Source organism: Colossoma macropomum, unplaced genomic scaffold, assembly GCF_904425465.1.
Source record: "Colossoma macropomum unplaced genomic scaffold, Colossoma_macropomum, whole genome shotgun sequence".
Classification (NCBI taxonomy): domain Eukaryota; kingdom Metazoa; phylum Chordata; class Actinopteri; order Characiformes; family Serrasalmidae; genus Colossoma; species Colossoma macropomum.
This window is the reverse complement of record NW_023494789.1, coordinates 24897919-24923568: the sequence shown is the minus strand read 5'-3', so window position 1 is coordinate 24923568 and position 25650 is coordinate 24897919. Positions and strand designations below refer to the sequence as shown.

General features: G+C 38.3%; 3 protein-coding genes across 9 annotated transcripts; 1 reads left to right on the top strand and 2 right to left on the bottom strand.

The window, feature by feature from the left end:
• Positions 1-727: 727 nt before the first annotated feature.
• LOC118808166 (nuclear autoantigenic sperm protein (histone-binding)) lies at positions 728-6426 on the bottom strand. 4 transcript variants are annotated; one of them, XM_036570638.1, is made up of 15 exons: positions 6230-6426; positions 4993-5031; positions 4783-4896; positions 4525-4605; positions 4325-4431; positions 3384-4052; positions 3217-3281; positions 3063-3139; positions 2899-2972; positions 2397-2585; positions 2114-2286; positions 1954-2022; positions 1753-1827; positions 1271-1399; positions 728-945 (listed from the first exon to the last, which is right to left on the bottom strand). In XM_036570638.1, the coding sequence occupies exons 1-15, from the start codon at positions 6265-6267 to the stop codon at positions 907-909; spliced, it is 1938 nt and encodes a 645-aa protein (XP_036426531.1). In that variant the 5' UTR covers positions 6268-6426; the 3' UTR covers positions 728-906. The 4 variants fall into 4 exon arrangements, with proteins under 4 accessions (XP_036426531.1, XP_036426532.1, XP_036426533.1 ...); XM_036570639.1 differs by having other exon boundaries at positions 3447-4052; XM_036570640.1 differs by lacking the exon at positions 1271-1399.
• Positions 6427-8248: 1822 nt separating this feature from the next.
• On the bottom strand, positions 8249-13030 carry akr1a1b (aldo-keto reductase family 1, member A1b (aldehyde reductase)). The gene is made up of 9 exons (XM_036570637.1): positions 12873-13030; positions 11799-11894; positions 11550-11669; positions 10312-10463; positions 9775-9970; positions 9470-9669; positions 9250-9322; positions 9061-9147; positions 8249-8411 (listed from the first exon to the last, which is right to left on the bottom strand). The coding sequence occupies exons 2-9, from the start codon at positions 11877-11879 to the stop codon at positions 8346-8348; spliced, it is 975 nt and encodes a 324-aa protein (XP_036426530.1). The 5' UTR covers positions 11880-11894; positions 12873-13030; the 3' UTR covers positions 8249-8345.
• Positions 13031-16675: 3645 nt separating this feature from the next.
• LOC118808163 lies at positions 16676-25442 on the top strand. Of its 4 annotated transcripts, none has more exons than XM_036570634.1 (9): positions 16676-17016; positions 17549-17615; positions 17754-17867; positions 20692-20752; positions 21100-21138; positions 21898-22092; positions 22178-22219; positions 22297-22378; positions 24248-25442. In XM_036570634.1, the coding sequence occupies exons 3-9, from the start codon at positions 17754-17756 to the stop codon at positions 24402-24404; spliced, it is 690 nt and encodes a 229-aa protein (XP_036426527.1). In that variant the 5' UTR covers positions 16676-17016; positions 17549-17615; the 3' UTR covers positions 24405-25442. The 4 variants fall into 4 exon arrangements, with proteins under 4 accessions (XP_036426527.1, XP_036426526.1, XP_036426529.1 ...); XM_036570633.1 differs by having other exon boundaries at positions 17546-17615; XM_036570636.1 differs by lacking the exons at positions 17549-17615; positions 17754-17867.
• Positions 25443-25650: the final 208 nt, after the last annotated feature.

Here is a 25650-nt window from a genome sequence, read left to right as displayed (position 1 = left end):
TCTCTCTATATTATATATACACACACAATATTGTCAGGTTTTAAGTGCATGGCTGCCCTTCAATAACTAAGATAACGTCTTACATGTCCTTACTAGATTTGCATAACAATATGGCAGATGTGTCCTGTTATACTAACTCCTACTGTATATTCCTTGACTGCTGTTAAAAATGCTTAAGTTCACACCACAGCAAGTGTTGGGTATTCCTGAACAACCTCAATTAAACTGCACCTTTTTCTACTTAACAGCTATTTATTAGAACTTGACTCCTCCAAAATATCTTTATCATTTAGGTGATGGCTCTGACCTCCAAGGAACTTCTTCTGCTGAAAAGAGTCATGACTACTGGAATAACAGGATGTGTACTAGACCATCTCCACAGCTACTTTCAATTCTACATCAGTCTTGCTAGACATTACATACATTTTTTCAGACCGAGAAATAAAATATCCTAGTCATCTAAAACAGATGGAACCATGTTCTCTTCCCAGGAAACTAAGTGAATTAAAATAAAGGCAAATCTTGTGACTATGAAAAGTACTGGCAACATCTGATCTTATGCTTTTAATGCCCTTAGAAAATAAAATACCATCTCCACTGCTACGTGTTTTCACTTCATTGTCTTGCCACCCTTTGCTTAGTCATTTTGCAGTTTCCCCTCCCTTAAAATAATCCATTTTAAACCTTAACTTCAGCACTCCATTTTAAAGAAAGCAAGTGCCACAAATTTAAGACAAGCTGACATATGCAAATACCCTTTATTGAAACTTTACTACAATAATACAAAAATTGGACAGACACAGAAAAGGTAAATGTCTTATTTACAAAACAAAAAGCTGTTTATGGAGAGACTTGAGGCAGGCATGCTGTGCTGGTTGGAAGATCAGTGGTCAGCCAGGAGTCCCATCACGCTGAGGTTTCCACCGAGGAAGAGGAATTCACAGGCTGCAAGAAGAGATACACCATTAGGAAACTGAACCCAGTAATGAAACTTAACAGCAAAGGAGTGGAAATGGCACCCCTTTTGATTCACACTGAACACTCGCACTCATCTACTGCCCTATAAGCCATGAGCTCAACCGATAAAAGCAACCCACGATCCATCAAGTGGACACCAAGCAAGTAAGATCCTCAAAGACTGGGTCCATATAGGTTTGTATGAAAAGGCATGGTACAATGCATCCATATTAGCCTAGTCTGTCCTCAACCAGGCTGCTCAGAAGAACCTCCACTGGCCCTACAAGAAGAGACATTAAGCCTATCAACTCGCCTCCTGCTCCATTTTCTCCTGGACTCCATTGCTGTTGCTGGCAGAGTCGCCGCTGCCATTAACTGCAGTCTCCTGTTTGACCTTTTTAGCATCACTGTCCTTTTTTGGGCTCTCCTCTTCTGGTTTCCTCTGTGCAGGAATACAAAGCAGGATAGAACAAACTTTATTTCCTTCCCTTGTACCTCCTCCACCTCAGCTCCTCATCCAAGCTACTGCAAAAACTAGCGCAAAACACCACAACTAGTCAATCATTGTACTCAAGACAGTCAACTCTGAACCACCACGCTTCACATCATACCCTCACTAGTTACAGAACAATCCAACATGCCTCATGTGAAAGTAAGGGGCACAAAACCTTTACACACAAGATTCGGTTTCATGTACTGAAAGTCAACACAAGGGACCACTGAAGAGAAGACAAGACAGCCACCCAACCAAAGTAAGTAGTGAATCATTCAAAATATAGTTACTTGGACACTGACCTTCTTACGGACTAGATGAGAAATATCTGATGCAGCTTTTGAAGATGATGCACCATCAGATGGCTTAACAGCAATCTGAAATCAAAGCAGAGTAGTTATGTTTCATCCCTCACATGCTGTTGAATTAAAGGCAGTAAAACAATTCCATATCCTAAGCAATATGTAGCTGTAGTAGTCCTTTACAAATGAAGATTACCAAACCTGGCTGGCTGTAGATGAAGATGGGCCACCATTTTCAGCTGGGAATGCAGACGATGTAGATGCCCCTCCCTGAAACAGAAGTGACCAAACAACATTCTGATCAAACTACGGTTCTCCAGCATCCCCTCAAGTACATTTGTACAGCTTTGCTTTAACTCACCAGGGTCTGATGAATGGCTTCTGATGCTGCAGCTGCTGTTTTCTGGCTTTCCTTTGCATCTTCTATTTTCTCAGCAATCTCTGGCAGCAGCTGCTTCAGTTCCTCTAGCTCACTTTTTTCCTCCTTTGCTTCCTCAGCCCCTTCTGCTTTGTCTATCGCTTCCTGAAGCATGGCTAGAAAGAACATTGAAAACAAATTTAAAGATCTTGACTGAAAAGTTAAGATGTACCACAACCATGTTTTATGGTCAAAATGGTAACTATTCACACACATCAAAACATACCCAAGCGGCTCTCAATGACTTTGATGGAGTTGTTGAAGTGCTCGATGGCCTGGCTATACTGAGCAGTGTAGCTAAAAGTTGTGCCCAGCTGGTAATGAGTTTCTGCCAGCAGACGACTATGAGCGGGCAAGTGCTTCAGCTGTATGGCCAAGCACTCCTGGAAGTCATCCAGGGCTTGGGTGTAGTTACCTACATAAAGACAAGTTCAGCTGATCATCAAAAGCTCTTGATGTGTGGCAATTTCAAACTGCTCAGACACCAAGTTTTGGTCATTTAAAAGACAACTGAAGTAACTGGGTAGGAGGTAACCAGATGTGGTAGAAAGCACAAAGTAATTTATACCAAGAATGCATGGCATACTATCAAAATAAGTCACTGGCCAAATTAAGCCACCATAGCTCATCATGATGAAAGAGGTTAATTTCAATACAAGTTTAGTTTCTCCAAGTAAAAAGTGCTTCATTTACTTAATTGCAGATTCATGTTTAAAATATAAACATACCAGATTCAGCACCAACTTCTCCAAGTTTCAAGAAGATCTGTGCTGCCATTAACTGGTCCTCTTTGCTCTCCTTCCTATAAATAGACAATAGTCATCTCCCTTTTCAAAAGAACAATTAAATCTAACAGGATTACTTAAAATGGATGGTCTCCAAACACTCATACCTTTTATAAATAACTTTAGCCACCTCTAGCATCTCCCATGCTAACTGGAGATTACCAACTTCATCCTCTTCACTCTCCTATGAAGAAGAAACAGTAAATTTAGAGTAAATTTAGGGGAAAACAAGTGTAAAGCCTCAACCTCTAAAATACTAACCTTGTCTTCATCTTCGCCCTCCCCTTCATCATCCTCCTCGTCCTCCTCCTCCTCCTCTTTGTCATCTAAAAACAAATTAGTCAGACATTAGTTTAAAACTAGGAAACAGGGCATTTATCATATACTTAAGTCATGACCACAGAGCCCAGAAGAAATAAAATGTTCACCAAGTGAGGAAAAAACTTCCCGCCCTTGTTCCCAGTGCTGCCCTGCATGCCCATTATTTCTACCTCCACCCTCTTCCTCCATAGGCTCTGTTTTTTCTTCATCCCCCTTTTGTTCTGTGCTCTTCACATCTTGGTCTGCATCCTTTTCAGCTTGATCCGCAGCAGCTCCCCCCTGTTTTGAGGCAGCAGTTCCTTCCTCTACCTCCATGGTCTTCTCTCCATTTTCACTTTTCTCATCACTTTTGACAGAACACTCTGTAGTCATCTCTCCATTTTCAGCTGCCTTCTGTTCACTTTTGACTGGAGACTTCGCAGTTGTCTCTTCCTTTTCATTAGCCTTCTGTTCACTTTTGACTGGAGACGCCATAGTCGTATCTTCCTTTTCGTTAGCCTTCTGTTCACTTTTGCCTGGAGATGCCATAGTCGTATCTTTTTCATTAGCCTTCTGTTCACTTTTGAGTGGAGACTCTGTAGTTGTCTCTCCCTTTTTAAGGGACGATTCAGTCTTCTCATTTTTGACACAAGAATCTGTACTGTCTTGCTTCTGTGCTTGCACATCCCCTGTGTCTTTTACCTCTTGCTCCTCTTTCTTTACCTCTCCCTCAGAGTCCCTCTTGTCCTCCGACATGGCATCATAAACCTGTTCACGGAGCTCATCTCTGGTTTTTTCTATTGTGGTGGAAATATTGAAGTTTAAGCACTGGATTCTCACCTGAATCTTTATTAAAACAAAAAAATCTATACAAACCAGACACTTGCATAAATGTACAAACCTAATGTTAGACTGTAGTTTTCAGTAACGAAAGGTCACTTAACTGAAGTTTTTGGAGAAAAGCAAAGTACCTAGACATAAACCTCAATGCTCCATTTATAGGCCAGGCCTCTGCAATAAATACAACTAATAAGCAAGATCCAGTGTTTCCATACACCAAAATACCAACCATCCAAGTTATCTGCACTCTCAATCTTGGAATCATTCTGCTTCTCGCCCTCCTCTGATTCCTCAGGGACTCCTTCCAAAGCATTACCCAAGACTGTGTTCTCCATCCTGCATGGGTACAGACCAAGTGATTTAATACTTTAAAATATATGCAAAATGCATGTTTGAGGTTCAAGAGCACAAACCTATTAGACCTGTTACCTGGCAAGCTCCAGCAAGGACTTCCCACATAAGAAAAATGCCTCTCCGCATTCATCAGCAGTATCACCATATTTTTCAGCTCTGAAGGGATAGGATTTCTCCAGTAAGTTTAAGATCAGACCATATGATTGACTTACAACACATATGACATTTGCTGGACATGTTATGACTTGTGAAAATGCCAATTAGTCTATGAAATTAACTGAGATTATGCTTAAGACACCTCCCTCTTGCAAATTATGACTACATTATACTCACAGCATGGCACAGGCCTCCTGGAACACACTGACTGCAGACACAACGTCACCCATGACCAGGTGCCTGTTTCCCGTGCCAATCAGCTTCTTCGCTTCCTCAGCCACATCTACAGAGCTGCAAGTAATTTGCCATTTTAACCAAGTTACAGCACATGAAGAGATACTTTGACACAAAATAACTATTACAGTAGTAGAGTGGAGACCATCTTACCTGTCAGCTGCACTGGACGAGCAGGGTTTCTCTTCCATACTGCAAAACAAAAACACCATTAGCCAGTTGTCTACTTGAAAGTGTAGATTAGGATAGTTCAACCAGGTACAGCATGTATTATAAACAGAACAAAAGCTTATGTAAGTTACACTTAGTGCATGCAAATAGTACAGCTTGCAGGTCTTTTACTAACAGAATCAAACTTTTAGTTTAGCCTGCCAGGTAACTAACTTACCTAAGCTAGCTAACTAAACTCACTTCACAGTTAGCTATGTAGGTTAGCTAACCTAGCTAGTTACAAACCTTACCATCAAACTCAGTGAGATGTTTATACTCATGAACCCAAATGTGGCATGTCTTGACGCAAAGACTCAGTCTTGAGTTACAGAAGTAACTAACCTAGCAAACCAGTTTTCTGATCACAGAAGTTTAGACACTGTCCTGTCAGGCTTCTTCCAAGAGAGAGATGCTGGGGCTCTAATTACTAGAGAAGCTGAGTTTGGTTCCTGTGCGAGTCCACAGTCAGGGGCGGGACACGCAACAGCTTAACGTTAGCTACACTTTCTCAGGGTGGCAGTAATAATTCTCAGTCTCCACACCACGATAACAGGAGAGATCAAATCCGATACCAGTGCTATCGCAGACGGACCTAAATTCCGTTTAGAAGCGTTTCCGCCCCACACACAGCTCTGTGCTGTAAACCCAAAGGTGCTGTGTTTCTCAGAACAGCAGGTTAACGATATTTTAGCACCACTGAAGCGTGAACACACTCGCGGATGTGCCGTACGGGGTCATAATAAGCAGAAACTTAAGTTACAGAGACCGAATCACTCTGAAAATGAAGTTAACGCTAGAGAAGTTAGCAGGCGCTGCTGACGGACTTGAACATTTTCGTTATTTGGCTGAGGCTGGTCAGAGTAAGTAACGTTAACTAGCTTAGCCAGCTAACGTTAGCGAGTTTAGCAGCAGCTACAGCGGCTCTCCCGCCAAACCGGAGAGTCCAGCACAACTACACCGCTGTCCGTAAATGAGGGCAAGCAGGAACCGAAACTCAGCCAAAACATGTCAAACTGCAGCTCAGCTACCGCAGGCAGTCATTCCTCCCTCTGTGCACACACATTCAGCTCTCCTCTTCCTCTGCGGTCCAGCAGTAAGAAATGAGAAGTTCTCCGAGCTCCGACGCGCTGACTGTCCGCCTCTGAACCTGCAGCTCAACACAAGCGCGTCCTTAACTCACCTCTCGGCGGCTGAAGCGGTGGCCGTTTCTTCTGGCATGTTTGATAGAGGCTGAAATACCAACGCAAGCTTTAGTCGACAACTTGAGCTGTGCACGCGGCTCAATTTCACTCAGAAGAGGAGAAGATGGCAGATTTCTGCTTCTTCAGTTCAGTCCCGCTTTGTTGGCGCCTTTAAATACGGATACAGCAGCCTCACTTCCGCCGACCTTTCACCTCCTGCCAAAACGCGGGAGAACGATTTTAAAGGGCAAGAAGCGCTTTTCTCAACTCACAGCTTCTCCTCTCCTCCCCTATCCTGTGGAGCTCAAATTCATTCATTCATTCATTCAGCCAAATTAATTAATTCATTTCGGAATGACAAAATTACACCCTTTCAATAGAAACTGGCCCCTGTTTTTATGGCCAAACAAACCTACTTTTGATGGAAATCTGTTAGTCAAAAAGCACTAGGACAGCAGTGTGTACATCCTAACTGTGCCTGGATTCACAGAAAAGCAAAGTAAAGATCATCTTTTCATTTTCAGTATTGCTCCTTACTATATGGTACAGATTACAACTAATGAATTTCAAATAGACTTTTAAAACAATTTTTATTCATGTTAAATTCTGATATATTAGAAGTTGTCTGTGATTTGCCAAAAAGAGCTAAAATGTATTTACCACGACAGAAAGACAAATTCAGTTCAGATTAAATTCACTGTACAGACAAATTCAATTCAGAAAAAAATATACATGCAATTTTTAATGGCTTAGTTTGATACTCTGACTTAAAATTACTTACTTAAAATTACTTAAGGGCCTGTTGGTGTTACTGAGGGCTTTTGGTGCACTGAAGGATTAATTTAAGAATGGGTGATGCCCCTGATTTTCTTTTCAATACGATACTAAATAATACTAGGCTAATCCTGATAGCGATACAGTTGCTGCTTCTACTTTCAAAAGTCTATTTGTGCACATAAAAGGGAAAAAAACTTTTGTGATTTCTACAGTGAAAAACAGTAACTGTAGGCATCAGAAATTATATGTTTAAGTCTTTTGCATTAGTAATAACGTCAGATCAGATTATTTAGCTGAGTGAAATAACTCCATATGACCCACTCATGTAGCCATCTTTGACTGTGTGTGTATGGGAAGCAGAGGGAAGACAGAAGAAAAAGTAGTTCCTATTGTACAAATTTGTTGTACATTTATTCATGAAGATGATTTAAAATACCTCAAGAGCTTAAAGAAACTCTTAAACCCATCATGGTCATATGAAGTCACTATAGCCATTATTTTCCTTATTAAATAGCAAATTCATGCAGGCAGAGCATTCAAGAGTGACTTTTTAACTCAGCATTACCTTCAGTCTCTTTCAGTGTTAATCAATAACTGACTCCATTTTGTTGTACATTTTTAAAATGTACCTTTCATCAAACTCATGGTTTTAATTCCAGCTGAAATTGTGATTCAGTGAGGTTCTATGACATCAGTGGAAATTATTGAGGGCTTTTAGTGTTTTGAGGGTTTCATTTCAAAAATGGAAAAAGTCTTTCCAAAAGTTCTTTTGCATGAGAAGAGCTTATTTAACAAAACGTCTTGACATTCCAATTTTCATTCCCTACGAAAATGAAGGAAGAAAAAGACATACTTACACCTGAAATGTGCAGATACAGCCTACATGTGTAATACATTTAGCATATTTCAGCATGGTGAACTACAGGTTGACAGGTCTTATACACTTAATATATTCATATATCTGATCTGCCTTGATTGCTGATATTAAAGTGATGTATAGAACATTTCATTTAATAAGCATGTTGAAAATGACTTTACAATAGCAAGGCTGGGGAGGATGCATATACTGGATGGTGCAACACCAAGTTTTTATGAAATGAGCTGTTTGGCTGGCAGCATTTATAACTCACATTAAATATGTATTTTAAGGAAACTGAAACATGGGACACCGGAGCAGGCCAATCACATAAAAATGCTCCTAAAGTCTGCAATTGTAAATCAATACAACAGATCACAAATCCTCCAATCAGTAAGAAAAGCATTTATTGTGTAGTTTACAGTATACAGAAGGGTCAGCTGAAGTAGGTTGGAAGGCACAGAGTCTTGCAGCAAGATGCGTTAATAAGGATCATTGAAGGGGTAGTGAGGATGTCCTGCATCCCTCGGCACGTGCTTGCCATCAACCTGCAAAGGAGGATAAATATCAAAAATGCATCTCTGTCTCTTAAAGTAATCATCAAAATTTAAAAAACTACACCGTTACTCTTTAACATGGCAGGATATGGAATAAGTCAGCCATGAGAGTCCTAAGTTTTATCCAACATACAAACAGTGGAGCACAACCATTCACTGTCCCCAAGACTTTCTGGTATCCATGCATGATCAGGCAGGAACCTGTGAAAACTGCCCAGAAGCCGCCACTGATAACATATTAAAACTAATTCCTCCCTTAGTACAAAGATTTCTGAAAGTGAATTTCAGATTTACAGCCTAATTTTTTGAATATTTTGACTGAATAGTTTGTAACAACAAACAAAAGTGAAAAAAAAAGCATAAATGTTTACAACCAGAATTCATCAACTGCCCACTGGCTTTTATTTTCATAATGTTTTGAGTCAGCAGGTTTCCTTTTCTTAAATCTAAATTGATTTTTATCAATGATAATCAATCATACGCTACATAAAATTGTGCAAAGTGAACAAATCTACTACAGGGAACAATCTTGAATATGGAATATGGGGTGTTTGCTACAAATTCAAGTGCACAATTTCTATTTATTTGGAGAGTTGTTAACATATTATAACACTTATAAGCCAGGGCTAAAGAAACTTACAGTAATAAGTGGCACTATGTATCGGCAGCCATTATTCAACGCTGTCACACTGTTCATTTCTTCAGCCTCTAGAGTGAAATCAAAGACCTACAAGCAGACAAACATGGCTTTAACATGCTGAATTACCACAGTGATGCAAGATAACAATAAATATTACTTATTTATAATGTTACATGCAACATAAATAACCTGTATATTTTCTTTGATGCGAGACTCTGTCACACTCTTTGGAATCGTCACTACTCCTCGCTGGGTTTGCCACCTGTATAAGGTTGTATAAGATGCTCTTTCGTCATATTTTCCATCAAAAATGCATTATAAAACATATAGCTCAATTCACTCTGTCTAACAGTAATCTGCTAGGTTACTACATGTTACTGCCACACTGCTTTGTGCATACTGTAATTACCTGATTATAATTTGTGCAGGAGACTTGTTGTACTTCTTGGCCAGAGCAGTAATGACTGGCTCCTCTAACACAACTGGCTCATCCGGTCTTTTCCAGGCTCGGTCTGGAGAACCCAGCGGACTGTAGGCGGTCATCACTATCCCCCGTTCCCTGCAGTGAGCAAGTAGCTCCACCTGTGCAAGGTATGGATGGCCCTCCACCTGGATGATGCAAGTATTTATTTCAGTAGGTTTTTAAGCAAGAACCAAAGGAGAGGGTGATTTTTTAAAAATCAAAATAATAAAAGAACATTCTTCTAATCCAACCTGCAAAACAGTAGGCTTTATGTTGGCCACTGACAGGATGTCATCAATCTGACGGCTGTTGAAGTTTGAGAGTCCAATGGCCCTCACAAGTCCCTTTTCCACAAGTTTCTCCATGGCAGCCCATGTCACTTTGTAGTCAATATCATCATACAGTATTGTCCCATCTTCCTTTTTAGGGAAAGGATTATCCCCACGTCTGGAAAAAAAAGGAACAAAAAACACAGTCATGATAAGTCATGTCAAAATTTCATCTGAAAATGAATAATTAATGTGATAAGTGCAGCTATTTCAGTAGTTATTACTACACAGCATAGATATCATTTCTGGTTAACTTTAGAGGTGAATTTCTTAGTGTTTTAATAGCATCTGCTGTAATTTCGTGCTGAACTTTGTGCTAAATTTGTGCTAAATGACCCTGAAAGAACACAGTGTTTGAACTGAACCAAGCTACACCAACAAGTTTGTGACAAGCTCCAACTGTGAGGTGGTTTGGTGACAGTGTACATCGGTAAACACTGCTTAGAACAGGGGGCTCACTGGAAGGCGTGGGGCCAGTGAATGAGATAGAGGTCTAGGTACTCCAGCTTCAGGTCTTTTAAGGTCTTGAGCAGGGCCGGCTCCACGTCCTCTGCATAGTGCCGTGTGTTCCACAGCTTAGAGGTCACAAATACGTCCTCTCGCCTCAAGGTCTGAGAGTAAGGATAGAAAGAAAGACATTTTCAGTTTTTAACAACTCGGGCTTAAATTAGCATATTGTCGCTGTCTCTTTTTTTTTTTAAACATAACATTTGAAAACGTCAGCTGCCCTTTCCATTGTCTGAAACTTTCATGATGAGTGGAACAAAATACTTGATCAAAATCTCACTGCATTAACTTACATATGCAAAAGTTTTAATACACCCAAGTCAAATTATATGTTTTCTTGATTTTCTAAGTAAAAACACGTTAACACACCAACAAGCTTAAAAAATCTGCCAATTTTAGTGCACAATTTCTGTATATTTGTTGAGTTTAAGTTTTGGGGGAAAAATAAAATGTGCCCTTACTTTTGCACTTTTTACATTTTATTTTTACCCCAGTATGTTAAATTCAGCAAATAAACAGTAATTGTGCATTAAAATGTGCAGAAGTGTGTTCTCTGTAGAGGATGTGATAACTTGTTAACACCAGGGGCACCCCAATATTTGCATATGACTGTACATTGGAAGTTAAAAGTGTTTTTTCCTTCTACTGTAAAGTTATTATTTTGCAGATCCAAGGCTTTTTTCAAGCAGCAAAAAACAAAAGAAGAAATACATAATCTCTTTTGGAACAAAAACATTGTATCTCCAAAATGGTAACTTTAGAGGAGGAGAAGCAGTCTTAGTTTTAGTGTGGATTAATGCAGCAAGACTTTATCCTGAGTAACCTGGGTTGAAAAAAGACTATAAAACAGAGATACATTGTTTTTCCTCCAACAGCAATGATATTAAAGTAGATGATATAAGATTAGTGGGATTAGTGTAGATTAGTGTAGAGTTTCCATGTCTCAGCTGTATGATCTTCTAATTGCTGGCTGCACACTTTTGCTAGGGGGCAGTATACACAATTGTATGCAACGTATCAGTGATCTACCAGCTCTCCCAGAGTATTTCACTCTAATGCAATGGTAATTTGTATAATGCAAACTTATTTGAAACTGTGGTGCACCAAGCAAGGTAGATGGCTAAAACAGTACAAGATTTATATTCTTTTTTTTTTTTACATAGCTTACTTAATCTGCTTGGCAGACTCACTTTGTCAGGCCCCAGCATCTCCTGGAAGGCTTCACCAATTTCTGGTTCATTTCCATAAATGGCAGCACAATCAATGTGTCGATAGCCAGACTGAAGTGCCCAGATAACCGCCTGCTTTACCTGCAATTAAGAATGTAGAGGAAGAATACGTGAAAGAAGCCCTGCTTTTTCCATTACAAAATAAAGATGCTAATACTACATGTTTATATCAATACATTAGATGATAATGCAGTCTAATTTAAAACTCACCTTTCCAGGTTCACTCTTCCATGTCCCTAGACCTACGAGGGGCATCTTTCGCCCAGTGTTAAGAACAGCAAAGTCATTCATGCTTGCTTTGTGACCCTACAGATGTAAAAAGAGAGAATTTCCTTTTTTTTTTAAATCAAATCAAACTCTTCGATACGAACATGAGCCTGAGTAAAACTAATGCACTGAGCCTGAGTAAAACTAATGCAGATTAAAAAGCTGTTTTTGCTGTGTGTCTAAGAAAGGAAGGAGGAACCTGCTGAACCTGCTGACTTGTCAGCTGACTTCCCCGACTTCCCCAGAGGACCGAAACAATAACCATGGCCACATTTGAATGCACTTGGTTTAGGATAAGCCTTCTGTGCTTTTAAATTTTAAATATGCATGAGGTTTATTTAAAAAAAGACATTTTTTTCAATCTAAAACACTCGGTAGAGAAATAAAACCTTTACTGTACTATTTGACAATCTATCATGCTCGTTAAACCTCACTGTGGCTAACTGCATGACTTTTCCAGCAGAAAATCCTACTAAAACATAGGAATGTGTACATCTGGAGTTTGACGGTATTGATATAGACCACAATACACTCTATTAACTACATTATCTGTAAAAACATACTGGTGAATCGATTAGACACGGAAAATAACTCCTATTTAAAGCTGCTTAAATAATTCACCAACTCACTGTGTCCTCAAAATAGATGTGTACGGCAGTAAAGAAAAGATAGCATTATGCCCGTCTCTCTTTCCTAGACTGTGGTGAAAGCGTACCAGACTTCGGCAGGTGCGATAAACCACATGAACTGCAAACCTCAGGAGCTGCATTTACTTTACATTACATTTACATTAACTAGCCAGCTTCCTATTCGCCTGCTTCTTGTTCATATTTTCCCGTTCCACCTTAAATGCAATAGAATGTAACTGCCGCGCCATTTAAGGTGGAACGGGGAAATTCGTATAAGATTCTGATTTCAGGTCGTGCATTTTTTCCCTCTGATGACACTGACGCTCTCTGTCTGCCTACCACTAACACACAGTGTATACATTCAGACTCGACTTTAACATTTACTCACTGTATTTATCGCTCTGCACAGAACAAAATCCTCGCACTGTCCCACCAAAGCCAGATCATAAAATCTTTAATCTTGTTCGTTTTACTTTCATATCACTGCTGACGCTATTCAATCCATTTCCGGTTCGTGGATGCCATCCTTTCACACTTCCAGTTTAAAAGCCCCCAGGAAGCGCTCAGCACTTCAGACTTTGCGACTAATCTATCCTGTGAAACTAACAATAGACTTTGCTAAGGGTTAAACTGTGAAATTTAATCTTGTTCTTATTCAAGAATATATTTATTATTTTATATTTTATCATATTAATTTATACGTTATTTTAAACATCTGTTATGAAAAAAATCTATAGTAACACTAAAAGATTCCTATACGAGTTCTAGTAAATTCAGACAAATTATGTTGTTTAATGTAAATTCTGTCCGAGGAGGGTGGGTTCTGTAAGTGTGTGCTCGTCCTGTGTTACAGATGTACTCAAACTAATTGTTCTTGGGTTCTTGTTTTTATTTATTATTTTTTTTCAGAAGTGGCACTAGCCATTTACTGCTGGCCAGCATTTTGCTGGGTGGTGGGGGAGATCATTATATTTACATGTTACCAAGTGCTAAGTTTTGAAAATAGCGCCTCATGCTGTTCATAAGGGAGTCAGTAGTGTAAACTATCACAAAACGTGACAAAAAATTGACTGATTGCCCCCATGACCTATATTCATCCATACTGTCGAGAGCTCTCAACGTTACATCAGTTAAAGTGGGGATAACTTAATGTTTTAAACACACAGGGGTTTATACTGAACTGTCTCAGGGGTGGTACCCTGAAGATACGTCTTGAATACCATTTATTTGGGGAGCGTAATCTATTTCAACTACATTGACTGAACATACTTTTTTTATTGTTTTTTTATTTTATTGTTCTATTTTAGATTATGCAAATGAACAAACATATAACCTTTACCTGGGAAAGGCATATTTAACACAATTGGTTAAATTTACATTGTACCTTAAAAAAAATGTACTAGTACAGTTCCTTTTATTTTACATTGCACGTGCTTTAAGATTACTCACATAATTCAAACTTTAAATACCCCATATACCATGAGAACAACACTGTACAATATTGGCAAATGTGGCGAGGTAGCTTTGTAACTGTAAATGTTATGCAATAGCTCAGCAACTCCGAAATTAGTAACAGGAACACATTCACAAGAATTACTGAATATAATTATTGACCAATATTGCTTACGTTTGAGATCAGACTTAGAACTGGTGCATTTACCTGTGTGATGCAGGCTAATCAATAACTATTTTCAAACCTTGGAACTTTGTCCACTGTGTGATAAGCAGCTAGTACTGCTACTGATTGCCACTCCTGAGCGGCACATGCCAGTGCCTTTACCCTCAGTAAATGGCTAGTGCCACTCCTGAAAAAATAATACATAAAAACAAGAACACTGCGTTCCTCTTTTCCTGTTTAATAAATACGCTGATAAATAGTCTATATATACTTTAGATTTCGCATGAATAACACCACAATGAATTCAGCAATTAGTTTGAGTACATCTGTAACACGAGCTGCTTTCTTCAGCTCTCCGTGCCACAACAAAAGCCCAAAATGACAGACTATCTGCACAGAGTCTTTAGGTCAACATTCCTCCATGACTTTTCCCAGGTTCTGATGGCCGATGGTGGAGCTATGATGTGCCGCTAGTTAGCCCAGCCGCGTAGCCGCTGTCCAGAGTCTTTGCTTTACTCACAGGAGCTGTTGGTATGTGCCTGTTTTCAGAGGCACACGCCGTTTCTGTGTGGCAGGTGCCACTGGCGAGTGCCACTAACCGAGTGGCACGAGTGGCATGTACGTGGCCAGTACGTGCCATTTCCGGACGGCGGAGTTGCCACTTCCTGCTGCCAGATGCCACTTCGGGACTGAACCCCTGCAGGTTATTTCTTTTCTAACTGACGAGATATAACAAGTACAGACAAACAAAGCAACTATTCATGTATTAAACAACAAACAAATAGTATCTAAAAGGGACAAAAAATACAGTTTAAGGGCTTTTTTTTTAACAAGTTTCAGTGCCTTACTTAAGTTTTAACTCATTCTTCCAGTGTTCCAGATCAGGTTTAATTTTAAAATATCTATGTTTACGTATAAAGAACATCCCCAATAACAGCACAACATCGAAAACAAAAATAATTCAAGTTCCTGTGTTAAAGAAAAACACCAAATATCACTGTTTTCACTGTCAGGGGTGACAACTCAGTCTCCCTGGACGGTCAGCTTCGCAGATTATTCCAGAAGGACTGCACTGACTCACAGTGGAAGGACACATGTACCAAATTTTCAATTTCTCTTTCACAATATACACAGTTATTCATCTCAAAATTACATCTCAGTCTCAGAAATTCATTTGTTGGGTAAATCTCATTTAAGATTTGTAAATTCACCTCTTCTACCTTAGGAGGAAGTGGGAATGAAATGTATCTTTTCCTTATTTTCTTAACAACATCAACTCCATGTTCCTTGAGAACATATTGTCTTCCTGCTGGGTTACGGTAGCAAAATTTTAGTAGAATGCTTCTAATAATTCTGTTGATACAAAAGTCAAATCCCTCAATGCGAAGCTGTCAAGATCTTAGGGTACAGGATGTCTACTTTAAGAATTGCTCTCGGAGAAATTGGTAAGGCTTTTATCAATGTGTTATAAGTTTCATGTTGGGGTAGCACTGGGCTGGTAGTTCTTTAGTCTTTGTAAAGACTGTTAGCTAAAGTGCTGTTAAGTAAAGAGCATTTGGCCGCAATGTTTTCCGCTGTGAGTGATTTGCATGTTTTAAAATGGTGCTACATTAAAGCCCACCAAGAGGGTGATTCAAATAATATAGATGTGAATCTTGTGACTTAGACACACAACTCTGCAATCAAAACACAGATGATGAAAAGAAATGGTACACATGGTACAAAAACATCTGACAGGGTGCATCCAGAGAAATTCAAATTCACAGAAGATGTTGCTTTGGATATACAAGAACATGACTAAAAGTTTTACTGGAAACTGTTTAACTACATAAAATGTCCAATATCCATTACACTCATCCAACTTCACTACAGCTCATAGACAAAGACCACAAAGAGGTAACACTTTAATTTTAACTAGGACAACAGTAAATACCAAGATCCTAGGACTGATGACTCATGATGAAACAGAGAGCACAAAGCATACAGATCCACATTGCTATCTGTAAAATGAACAAATGCTTTAAACAATTGGGGTCACTAAAGAAAAATCAAGAGTCAAGAGTCAAGAGGCTTTTATTGTCATTCCATCTATGTACAAGTACACAGTGGAGCAAAATTACGTTCCTCCAGGAACAACACGGTGCAACAAGGAACAAAAAGTACAAAGTACAAAAATACAAAAGTACAAAGTGTGAACATGCAGACAGTGTGCAAACAAGGATTAAGCTAGAAAACAATACAATAAATACAATAAATTAAACAGACATTAGACACAGTTAACAGACCAGACAGTGTAGCACCGACACAGCACAGATTTCTGGACATGAGGTAGTGGAATAAGGTGCAGACATTTTTAACGTGATGTGATCTGTAAGTTACGTCAGCATAGCAGTCAACATAGCAGTTACAGAGGTAGTAAAACAATTACAAGTACTGAGTAGTAAAACAGTTACTGAGGTAGTAAAACAGTTACTGGGGTAGTAAAAACAGTGTAAACACAGCATTGGCAGCAATGTTCCAGATAGATAGTGCACGTAAAGCATCAAAAGAGGTGTGTATGAGTGTGGGGGGGGTTTAGTTCAGTCCTCGTGAGTTTAAAAACCTGATCGCTTGAGGGACAAAGCTGTTGCTGAGTCTGGCAGTGATGGCACGGATGCTCCGGTACCTTCTGCCAGACGGCAGCAGTGAAAAAAGTCTGTGTGAGGGATGGATGGGGTCGTTCACGATGCTGGTGGCTTTGCGGATGCAGCGTGTGGTGTAGATGTCCATGATGGAGGGGAGAGAGACCCCGATGATCTTCTCCGCTGTCCTCACTATGCGCTGTAGGATCTTGCGGTCGTAGGCGGTGCAATTCCCAAACCAGGCGATGATGCGGCTGCTCAGAATGCTCTCCACAGTCCCCCTGTAGAACATGGTGAGGATGGGAGCAGGGAGATGAAATGATCATTACATAGTCCATAATTACCATCATAACCATCATTACATAAGCCATATCACTTTTTACTATGATTTATGTATATAATATTACTCATCACATGTTTCATACATATTATATGCTCACATAACATTTCTTAAATACAGGAAATGTTTAGGTTTTAGTTTGAAATATGTGCATTTTTCAATATTTCCTGTGCCTGATTCTAATGTCTAGTGACTGGACAGTAAAATCCATTGAAATCACTAAAAAAAAACAATATTTCATTCACTGAAAATCATCTACTGTCATTCCTAAATACACATTAGATTCTAGTTTTAACAAAACAAACAAAAACGTTGAATGATTGTGTTTTGCAATGCATTAATAATAAATGCTTTATTACAATAATCAAAGCGTAAATAACTACACTGATCCAAATGTCCAGATTAATGACGATTAAAATATATCTCAAAATTTGTGTAAAAGGAAAAAAAAAATCTACTGTTTCCTTTTTATCTTTCACAAAAAGGACCTTCTAGAAGGACACACATACAAAACAATAAATACAGGATTATACAGAGATAGTCTTGGAGGTGGTGAGTCTATTTTACCAGCTGCCATGTTTTTGTTTATAACAAGATTTAAAAAGGCAAACATTCTGTTAAATGATTAATAAATACAAAGACTGAGTTCTATCGAAACGCATTAAAGTGAGTGTGGTGACGTATTTGTAGATGCTCTATTCGATAAGGTGCCCTGCGATGGACTGGCAATCTGTCCAGGGTGTATCCTGCCTTCCGCCCAATGACAGCTGGAATAGGCTCCAGCACCCCCCACGACCCAGAGGGGTAAGCAATTTAGATGTGTGTGTGTGTGTGTGTGTGTGTGTGTGTGTGTGTGTGTATTCAATATGGGTGTGTACAAATGTAGATATAGATACAGATAGAAGTATATATTTTATTGTCAGTTATCTTTTTCCGTATTTTATCACCACATGTGAAATTCATCCTGGACATCAGTATTATTATACCTTTCCTCCTGATGCCATACAACTGTACAACTGATGCTATCTCAGTGATTAAGAATAATCAGTACAGCTCTGTTCATCATTTTGGACACATGACAGTAATGTATGTATACATTGGTTGGTACTTCTTTAAAATTCTGAAAATGCGTATGAAAGATGAACAGGTTTTCAGAAGAACAGAACACTGACATGCAGACAGAAGGAGTTTAGAGTGTGTTCTTCTGAGAGTGACACATTTTCAGGAGTCTGTGAATGTGAGGATAAACTAACACAAAGTTATTACATAAATATTTAAATATTTTAAACCTCTGATATTTGTGAATTGTGCATTGTCAAAAAAAAAAAATTGTTTTGTGGTTTGGTGCTTCACAGTGGAGTGTGATGTACTGGCATAAAGAAACAACTAAACATGCTTCGGCTCTTCTGCTGTCTAAACTCTACAAAACCCTAAACAACTTTACAAACTGATTGTGTTTTATTTTGTTATTTTCTCCACATTAATAATTGGATGTTTCATCCATGCTTAAAAACATTTATACTTGTATGCAAGCAGCACAGTGAGTGTCAGTTTAGCAGTGCTAACTGTTCCCAGCTGCAGTGTCCTCCTCAGTCTGAGACACTTTAAAAACAAACACTGTTTGTTATGAAACATGTTCTCTGCTGTGTATTGAATAACATAATGACATAATTCATGAATTATTATTTCTGTTTGCTTGGAATACTCAGTGTCCATAATACTGGACATTTGGAATTAGGTGCATGACGTGTGAGAGATTTTGAAAAATGAACATCTTTTATCATCACCAACATAACAAGTCACAAAGCCAGCACTGAACTTTTCCTGTGTTTACTGTGTGTACAGTGGCATAAAAAAGTTTCTGAACTCTTGGAACCACCTGGACTTGAAACAGCTCCTAAAATATTAAATAATAATAATAATAATAATAATAATAATAATAATAAGCTTTTGAACACAGAGCATTCACTGATTTACATTACTATGTCTAAAATGAACAAATGGTTTAAACAGTCAAGGTCGTTGATTCAAAAATGTCAGAAAACATTAAATAATAGATATTATATAGAGTGTACACATATTACCTTCATTTTACAAGCTCACCTAGTGCAGTAGACAGAAATAACATTTCTGTGTTTCAGAAAAAAAACCATTATTGAAACAGGAAATATTTAGTTCTTTATTTGAGTCTGTTTTTCCAATAATAATAAATATATGCATTTTTCAAAATCTTGCAGATATCGTATGCCAGATTTCTATTTCCAGTAACTGACCAGTGAAATCCACTGAAATCAACCTAAAAACAATGGGCCTCATTCATCAACATCCCCCAAAGTTTTTTCTTTGTGTTTGTGAAAGGTTCTTAGAAAAAGTCTGTGTCAGATTCATGACGTGTTCTTAAACCACAGAACTGTTCACTCCTTTGCGCTCTTGAGTGTGTGTCGATTCTGTTCTTACCAAGAACAAATCCCAAATAAAACACTGGTGAATGTCAGAATCTTTGTGAAAACTGGGTGGGTTTTAAGAAGAATTTTTTCTTAAGAACACTTGGTGAATGAGGCCCAATATTATCCCCAAATTCAATGAACATCATCTACTATCACTCTCAAATAAACATTAGATTCTACTTTTAACAATATAAACAACAATCTTGAATAACTGTGTTTTGTAATACATTAGTCTATTATACAATAAATGATCTATTACACTTATCAAAGCATAAATTACTACAAATATCCAGATTATTGGACAATAAAATTGATCTCAAAATGTGAAATGTAGAAATAAACATCTACTATTTCCTTTTCTTATCTTTCACAATTGGGGCTCTTTAGAAGGACACTCATACAAATCATTTCTGAAATAAATACAAGATTTTTCAGAAACAGTGTTTCATTTGGTCTTGGAGGCAGTGAGCGTCTGTCTCACCAGCTGCCATATTTGTTTTTGTTTATGACAAGAAAAAAAAGTAAACATTCTAATAAATGACGAACCAACAGAAAGACTGAGCTCATAGAAACACATAAAAGTGAGTGTGGTGATTTACCTACTTCTAGAGCTAGAATACCTGGAAAAAATGTCCAGTATACTGGACAGCTGTGTGCAAACGTTTGGGCACACCTGGTAAAATGAAGTTTATTGACTTCCTAAGTGAACTTGAATTAACACATCATCTACAGAGAACACATTTCTACACATATTGATACACTATTATGGCTTACTTACTAAATTGATCATATTTGGGAAAAAATGTAAATAAAATATGTTCTGTGCAAAAATGATGGCACATTTTAATTTAATTTAAGGTTTTTGCCAATATGTTAAACTCAAATGAATAGAAATTGTGCAGAACACAGCATGTAAACTGACTGGGGCTGTTTGGCTTTTGCTTATGACTGTGTCTGTATCTCCCTATAACCAGAGTTTACATTTTCAGTTGGTGCATTTTCTGTGAGAAAGTCTTGGCTTGGTCACTGCTGGTATGAACTATAAGATAGCCCATTTATCAGTATATCTGGAGGAAGAGGAAGAGGAGGGGCGACAGAATGTCATTAGCTTTGGGAATTGAAAAGCTTTGATGCTGTGGTGTCTTTTTCTGCCATTCTTTCTTACTTTCTAACTGGTGTAGGAGAAAGATAATGATCCTCTGTTGAAGAAAATGAACAGTTTGTCTCTTGTGGTGGCAATAGGTGAGCTTTTTTCTGGCTTATTAATCTATCTAAACTTTTTTCATAACTGATTTATCCTACAGGCGTACTTTCATGTCTAGGTTTACATATAAAGGTTTGCTTTGTATTCAGAGATAAATATGCTTAGTTCATGAACTGCAATATATTTATGAGTTGTTTTTTTCAGTTATTCAATTACTTCTGTTAATAAATATAAAAGTTTTAAAGCTATAAACATACTGGTACTACTTACTAACACTTCTTTATTGCTGCTATTCAGGATACATGCTTCATTCAGTTTGTTAAAAGCGGACAATATGAGAGATTAGAAATGAGTGAGTTAACAAGCTGTTGTTTTTTGTTTTTAGTGCTGTCCTCATTACTGGTCAAACATGGAGCATCTGATGGTAAAACACACACAATTACCTCCACTTGTTCCTGTGCTTATTTTATGTCTTTCTCTAATATGAATAAAGTCACTGACACCATCAACATCACAAAGAGCAGCACGAGTAACATCAACAGGAGAGCACATCCTCAGTGTTGATGTATATTGGTGTTTGTTTATGTTCAGTGCTGATTTTTGTGATGTTTGTCAGTGTTTGTTGATGTTTACTTCTGTTTGCTGATGTTTGTGGTGTTTGTCAGTGTTGATATTTATTGGTGTTTCTTGATGTTTGTCGCCGATTGTCCAGTGATTGTTGGTGTTTGTCGTTGTGTGCTGGTGTTTGTTGATGTTTATTGGTGTTTCCTGATGCTTGTTGGTGCTTGTCAGTGTTGATATTTATTAGTGCCTGCTGGTGTTTGGTGGTGTTTATTGATGTTTGTTTGTGTTTGCTGCTGTTTGTCAGGCTTTACAGATGTTCCTTGGTGTTTGCTGGTGTTTGTCAGTGTTGATGTTTATTGGTGCTTATTCGTGTTTTGCAGTGTTTCTTGATATTTATTGGTTTTTGTTGATATTTATTTGTGTTTGTTGCTGTTTGTCAGGTTTTATTGATGTTCATTGATGTTTGCTGGTATTTGTCTGCCAAGCACAGCCTGACATGTTTATTATGAGTGTATATTTACCATAAATGTATGACTGTGAAACATGAAAATGCATTAATGAGACAGACCCGGGCGTTCCAAGACTTGGGGGTAGACACTTTGGTACTGTTGGTCCACAGATGGCCCTCTGATACAACAGACCTCTGACACAAGCCAGCCCACACTGAAGAAGCACTACACTTTAAACGAGACTTCCCATGAAGATACTATGAATGCTACTGTAGCGCCAATCCAAAATGCCACCAAAGCTCCTGAGGGTCTCTACAACTCTACAAATGCTGTGGAGAGTTCAGAAAGTGGGATATCAGGCAGCGGTAGGAACATGATTTCTGTACTACTTTTAAACACAATTCAAATAATTTCATTCATTTTTTACGAGTGAGTCCTGTTTACATTTAGGTAACTCTACAAGCCTACAGGAGGAAGACAATGTCTCTACAGGTATGGAAGCCTGGTTCAACTATTTTTGTTTTTAATTTAGTAAACTCTTCCTATATCCTCCTGTCTGTGTTCTCTAGGGTCCTGGGTTTGGGTGGTCTGTGTCATTGTGGTCATTCTACTTCTCATTCCTGTAATCTTGCTACTTGTGCCAAGCTTCAGGTAAGGCAAATGTTGCTGATAATCTTGCTGTCATTTTTATTACTTAGATTTGGCAAAAATTTGCTGAATAATTTTTCCAAGTATCCAAGCAAGATTACTGATTTTTGCACACAAATAACCTGCAGATCTCTGATGTTTGAACCAGACAAGCTTCCCAAACCTAAGCTTAAAAAAATACATGTGTCAAAATAGATATGATAATTAAAAAGAGAGTGTCAATCACTGACAAATTTACCATTGACCGCAAAGTGGGACAGCAAATATCTGTGAATCTGTACATAAAAACTTAAAATTACTATTTTAAAAGAGCTGTTGTGACTTTATACAAGGCAGATGTGGACTTCTATCATTTTTTCTCTTGAGTTGTAACTTGTGTTAACCCTTTAATGTCCTCACCAAGAAAAAAGCAATGGAATTTTATTTTTTGTATTTTTTATTTGTTTGGGCAATAATAAAAAACAATTTTTAAAATATTCACATCTACCAAACGGTCGAGATGGCACGTATAGTGACTCAAAATGTGCTCTGTCAAATGGTTGAGCAGAACATTAAAGGGGTAAAACTGATCCTGCTGTGTGGTGACTGTACTTTAGCTTGACTAGCTCTTGCTGTGAGTTATTTACATTCTTCAAAACAGTGCTATATTACAGCAGTGAAGAGTGCAAGTGAGTAGTAAAGTGTGAATTCTGTGTCTTGTACACACAACTCAGTAATCGATTCAAACTGAAAAAGTTATTTATATGGTGCAAAAACAGCCTTCAGGGTGAATCTTGAAAACCATCTGACCAATTGCTGTCAAAATTCATTAATGCTGCTATACAAGAGGTTATCAAAAGCATCTACCTAGACCTATTTAACATAAACAATAAAAACCTGTGTTACATTTCATCCCACATTAAGTCATTCTGCACTCTCCTGTAGTCTGTATGTCCAAAGTAGTGAGGTTGTCTACTTTAAGGTGCACCCACTGCTGACACAGTTGTTCACTCGAATGGGACGCTCTGAGCCTAAGGCCACCATGCCCAGTGCCAAGCATCGGCTACAGGGGTATAAGGCCCTCCAGCATTTTGCTGTCGAGCAGTGGAAGTGCACGCTCTGGAGTGATGGAGCTCCATCCAGTACCTTTGGGATGAGTTGGAATGATCTAGAATTCATCATTCAACATCAGTACCTGACCTCACTAATGATCTTGTGGGTGAATGCAATTAAATCCTCACAGCAATTTTCCAACTAGAGTAGAGGCTGTTACTGCAGCAAAGGGGGACAAACTCCCTATTAATACCTTTGATTTCAGAAGAAACAGTGGATAAACAGGTGTCTGCAAACATTTGGACAAATCAACTAATTTGCTGTAAATATATATATATATATATATATGTATATATATATATATATATATATATATATATATATATATATATATATATGTATGTATAGGAATTTAAAATTTTGCTGACCTTAATGTTAAAACATGTAACCAAAGAAATACATCAACAAGGTAAAATAAAAATAAAATGAACAGTTACATAGCATATTGCACAATGGAGTGACATCAAATAGAAACAGCAATCTAATGTTATTCTGCATATTGCCCAACATGTTCCCACCAGTCCCACCAGTTAATAAAGGTGCAAGTACTTAAACTTCTCATTCACTTGCAGCTGCATTGTTAAGAATGTGGACTGAGCCTTTGCAGACTGAATCAAACAGTGTATTTGTGGACATTAAATCAGCAGCTCTTGTGTCCTTTCAGTCTGTTATCAGAATAATTTAAATCAGCTGAGGAAAATCATTTCATTACTGGTGTTACGTCTGACTAAACAACTGAACAGCGGATAAATGCACTCATGATTCACTCTTGGTTTTCAGGCAGAGAATGAAGTTTTTCCCAGCCAGTGCCTCCACAGGGATGAGTGCCCTTCAGGAAATGCCTCAAACAAAACAGGATGCGACAGAGATCCAATGGGACCTTGCCTGGATGGAGATGGCCAATTTGCTGGACAAACAGCATTATCCTGGCAGCTGACCAGGGTCTTACTAAAGAAATCCCAATACAACACTGCAGAACCTCAATATGTACATCGACTGGCCACTTCATTAAAACTACCTCTTTGTTTTTACTCTCACTGTCTGTTTTATCAGCTCAACATACCTGATAGATGCACTTTGTATTTCTGCAATTACAGACTGTAGTTCATCTACAAACTCCAGCAGTGCTGCTGCGTCTGATCCATTCATACCAGCGCAACACAGACTCACGTCACTGTCACTACAGTGCCGAAAATGATCCACCACCCAAATGAAACCTGCTCTTTGCTGGTCCTGTGGGGGCTCTGACCATTGAAGAAGCTGATAAAATGGACAATGAGTGTAGAAACAAGGAGGTGGTTTTAATGAAGTGGCTGGTCAATGTATGGTACATAGGATACTGAGATCCACATGTCGTTGCTAATGTGTGAATTTCTTCAAACTGCATGTGGATGTTCAGAGATTTTAGAAAGTGAATGAGAATCCAAAGCTATTCATTTCAATCATGGCGTGGAGCAGTGGTTCTTAGACTGGTCCTCAGGACCCCCTTGGACAGTCCACATTTCAGTCAGTCAGGTTCTCTCGGCCTGTTTTTGTGATTGTTGTGGGCTGAAACGCTTTAATTAAGGCTTTTGTTTTTGATACATTTTGATAAATATTTTATCTGTAATATTCCTTGGCAAATGTCATCATCCCTGCATTATCAATGGCTTCTCAGCATGTAGCACCAAAGATTACAATAAATGCGAAAGAATTTATACAATTTATGTGTTTAATGCAGAAATAATGCCGTGATTAGAAACATTTATGAGCCCTTGCAACCTTTGCTAACGTTTATTCGTGATCAGAATTCCCGGAGGGAATTTTCAAAATCCCTGTGAACTGGGATCCAGGTCAGAGCAAAAATATAACCCATCTGTGGACCGGTTTGAGAACCACTGAATCAGAGGACTTTTGGTTGTTAAACTGTTGACATCTATCAGTTGGCAAATGTGTTGATCCTCTAAAATAAAAGGCATATGAGCTGTTACATTAACTTTCATTAAAAGAAAGTCTTTCCTTTTCCACAATATTTTGTTTATTTAAAGTTTACAAACAAGTTGTACAAAATATAAATACAATGAACAATCAGTATTGTCACATTGGAGGACAAAAAAAGCAACTATATCAGAAACCAGAAAAAGATCAAACGGTAAATCCACTTGGCTACTTGTTACAATGCAGTTTATTCATTTCCAATTACA

Coding starts and splice junctions, on each gene's coding strand:
- LOC118808163 (XM_036570634.1), top strand. CDS start 17,754: ATGCTCTATTCGATAAGGTGCCCTGCGATGGACTGGCAATCTGTCCAG. Junction 20,753..21,099: donor GTCTCTTGTGGTGGCAATAG/GTGAGCTTTTTT, acceptor TTTTGTTTTTAG/TGCTGTCCTCATTACTGGTC. Junction 22,093..22,177: donor AAGTGGGATATCAGGCAGCG/GTAGGAACATGA, acceptor GTTTACATTTAG/GTAACTCTACAAGCCTACAG.
- LOC118808166 (XM_036570638.1), bottom strand. CDS start 6,267: ATGCCAGAAGAAACGGCCACCGCTTCAGCCGCCGAGAG. Junction 4,053..4,324: donor GAGTGCAGATAACTTGGATG/GTTGGTATTTTG, acceptor CCACCACAATAG/AAAAAACCAGAGATGAGCTC. Junction 3,282..3,383: donor GGAAGTTTTTTCCTCACTTG/GTGAACATTTTA, acceptor ATTTGTTTTTAG/ATGACAAAGAGGAGGAGGAG.
- akr1a1b (XM_036570637.1), bottom strand. CDS start 11,879: ATGAATGACTTTGCTGTTCTTAACACTGGGCGAAAGATGCCCCTCGTA. Junction 10,464..11,549: donor AGATGCTGGGGCCTGACAAA/GTGAGTCTGCCA, acceptor CCTTACTCTCAG/ACCTTGAGGCGAGAGGACGT. Junction 9,971..10,311: donor CACTGGCCCCACGCCTTCCA/GTGAGCCCCCTG, acceptor TTTTTTTTCCAG/ACGTGGGGATAATCCTTTCC.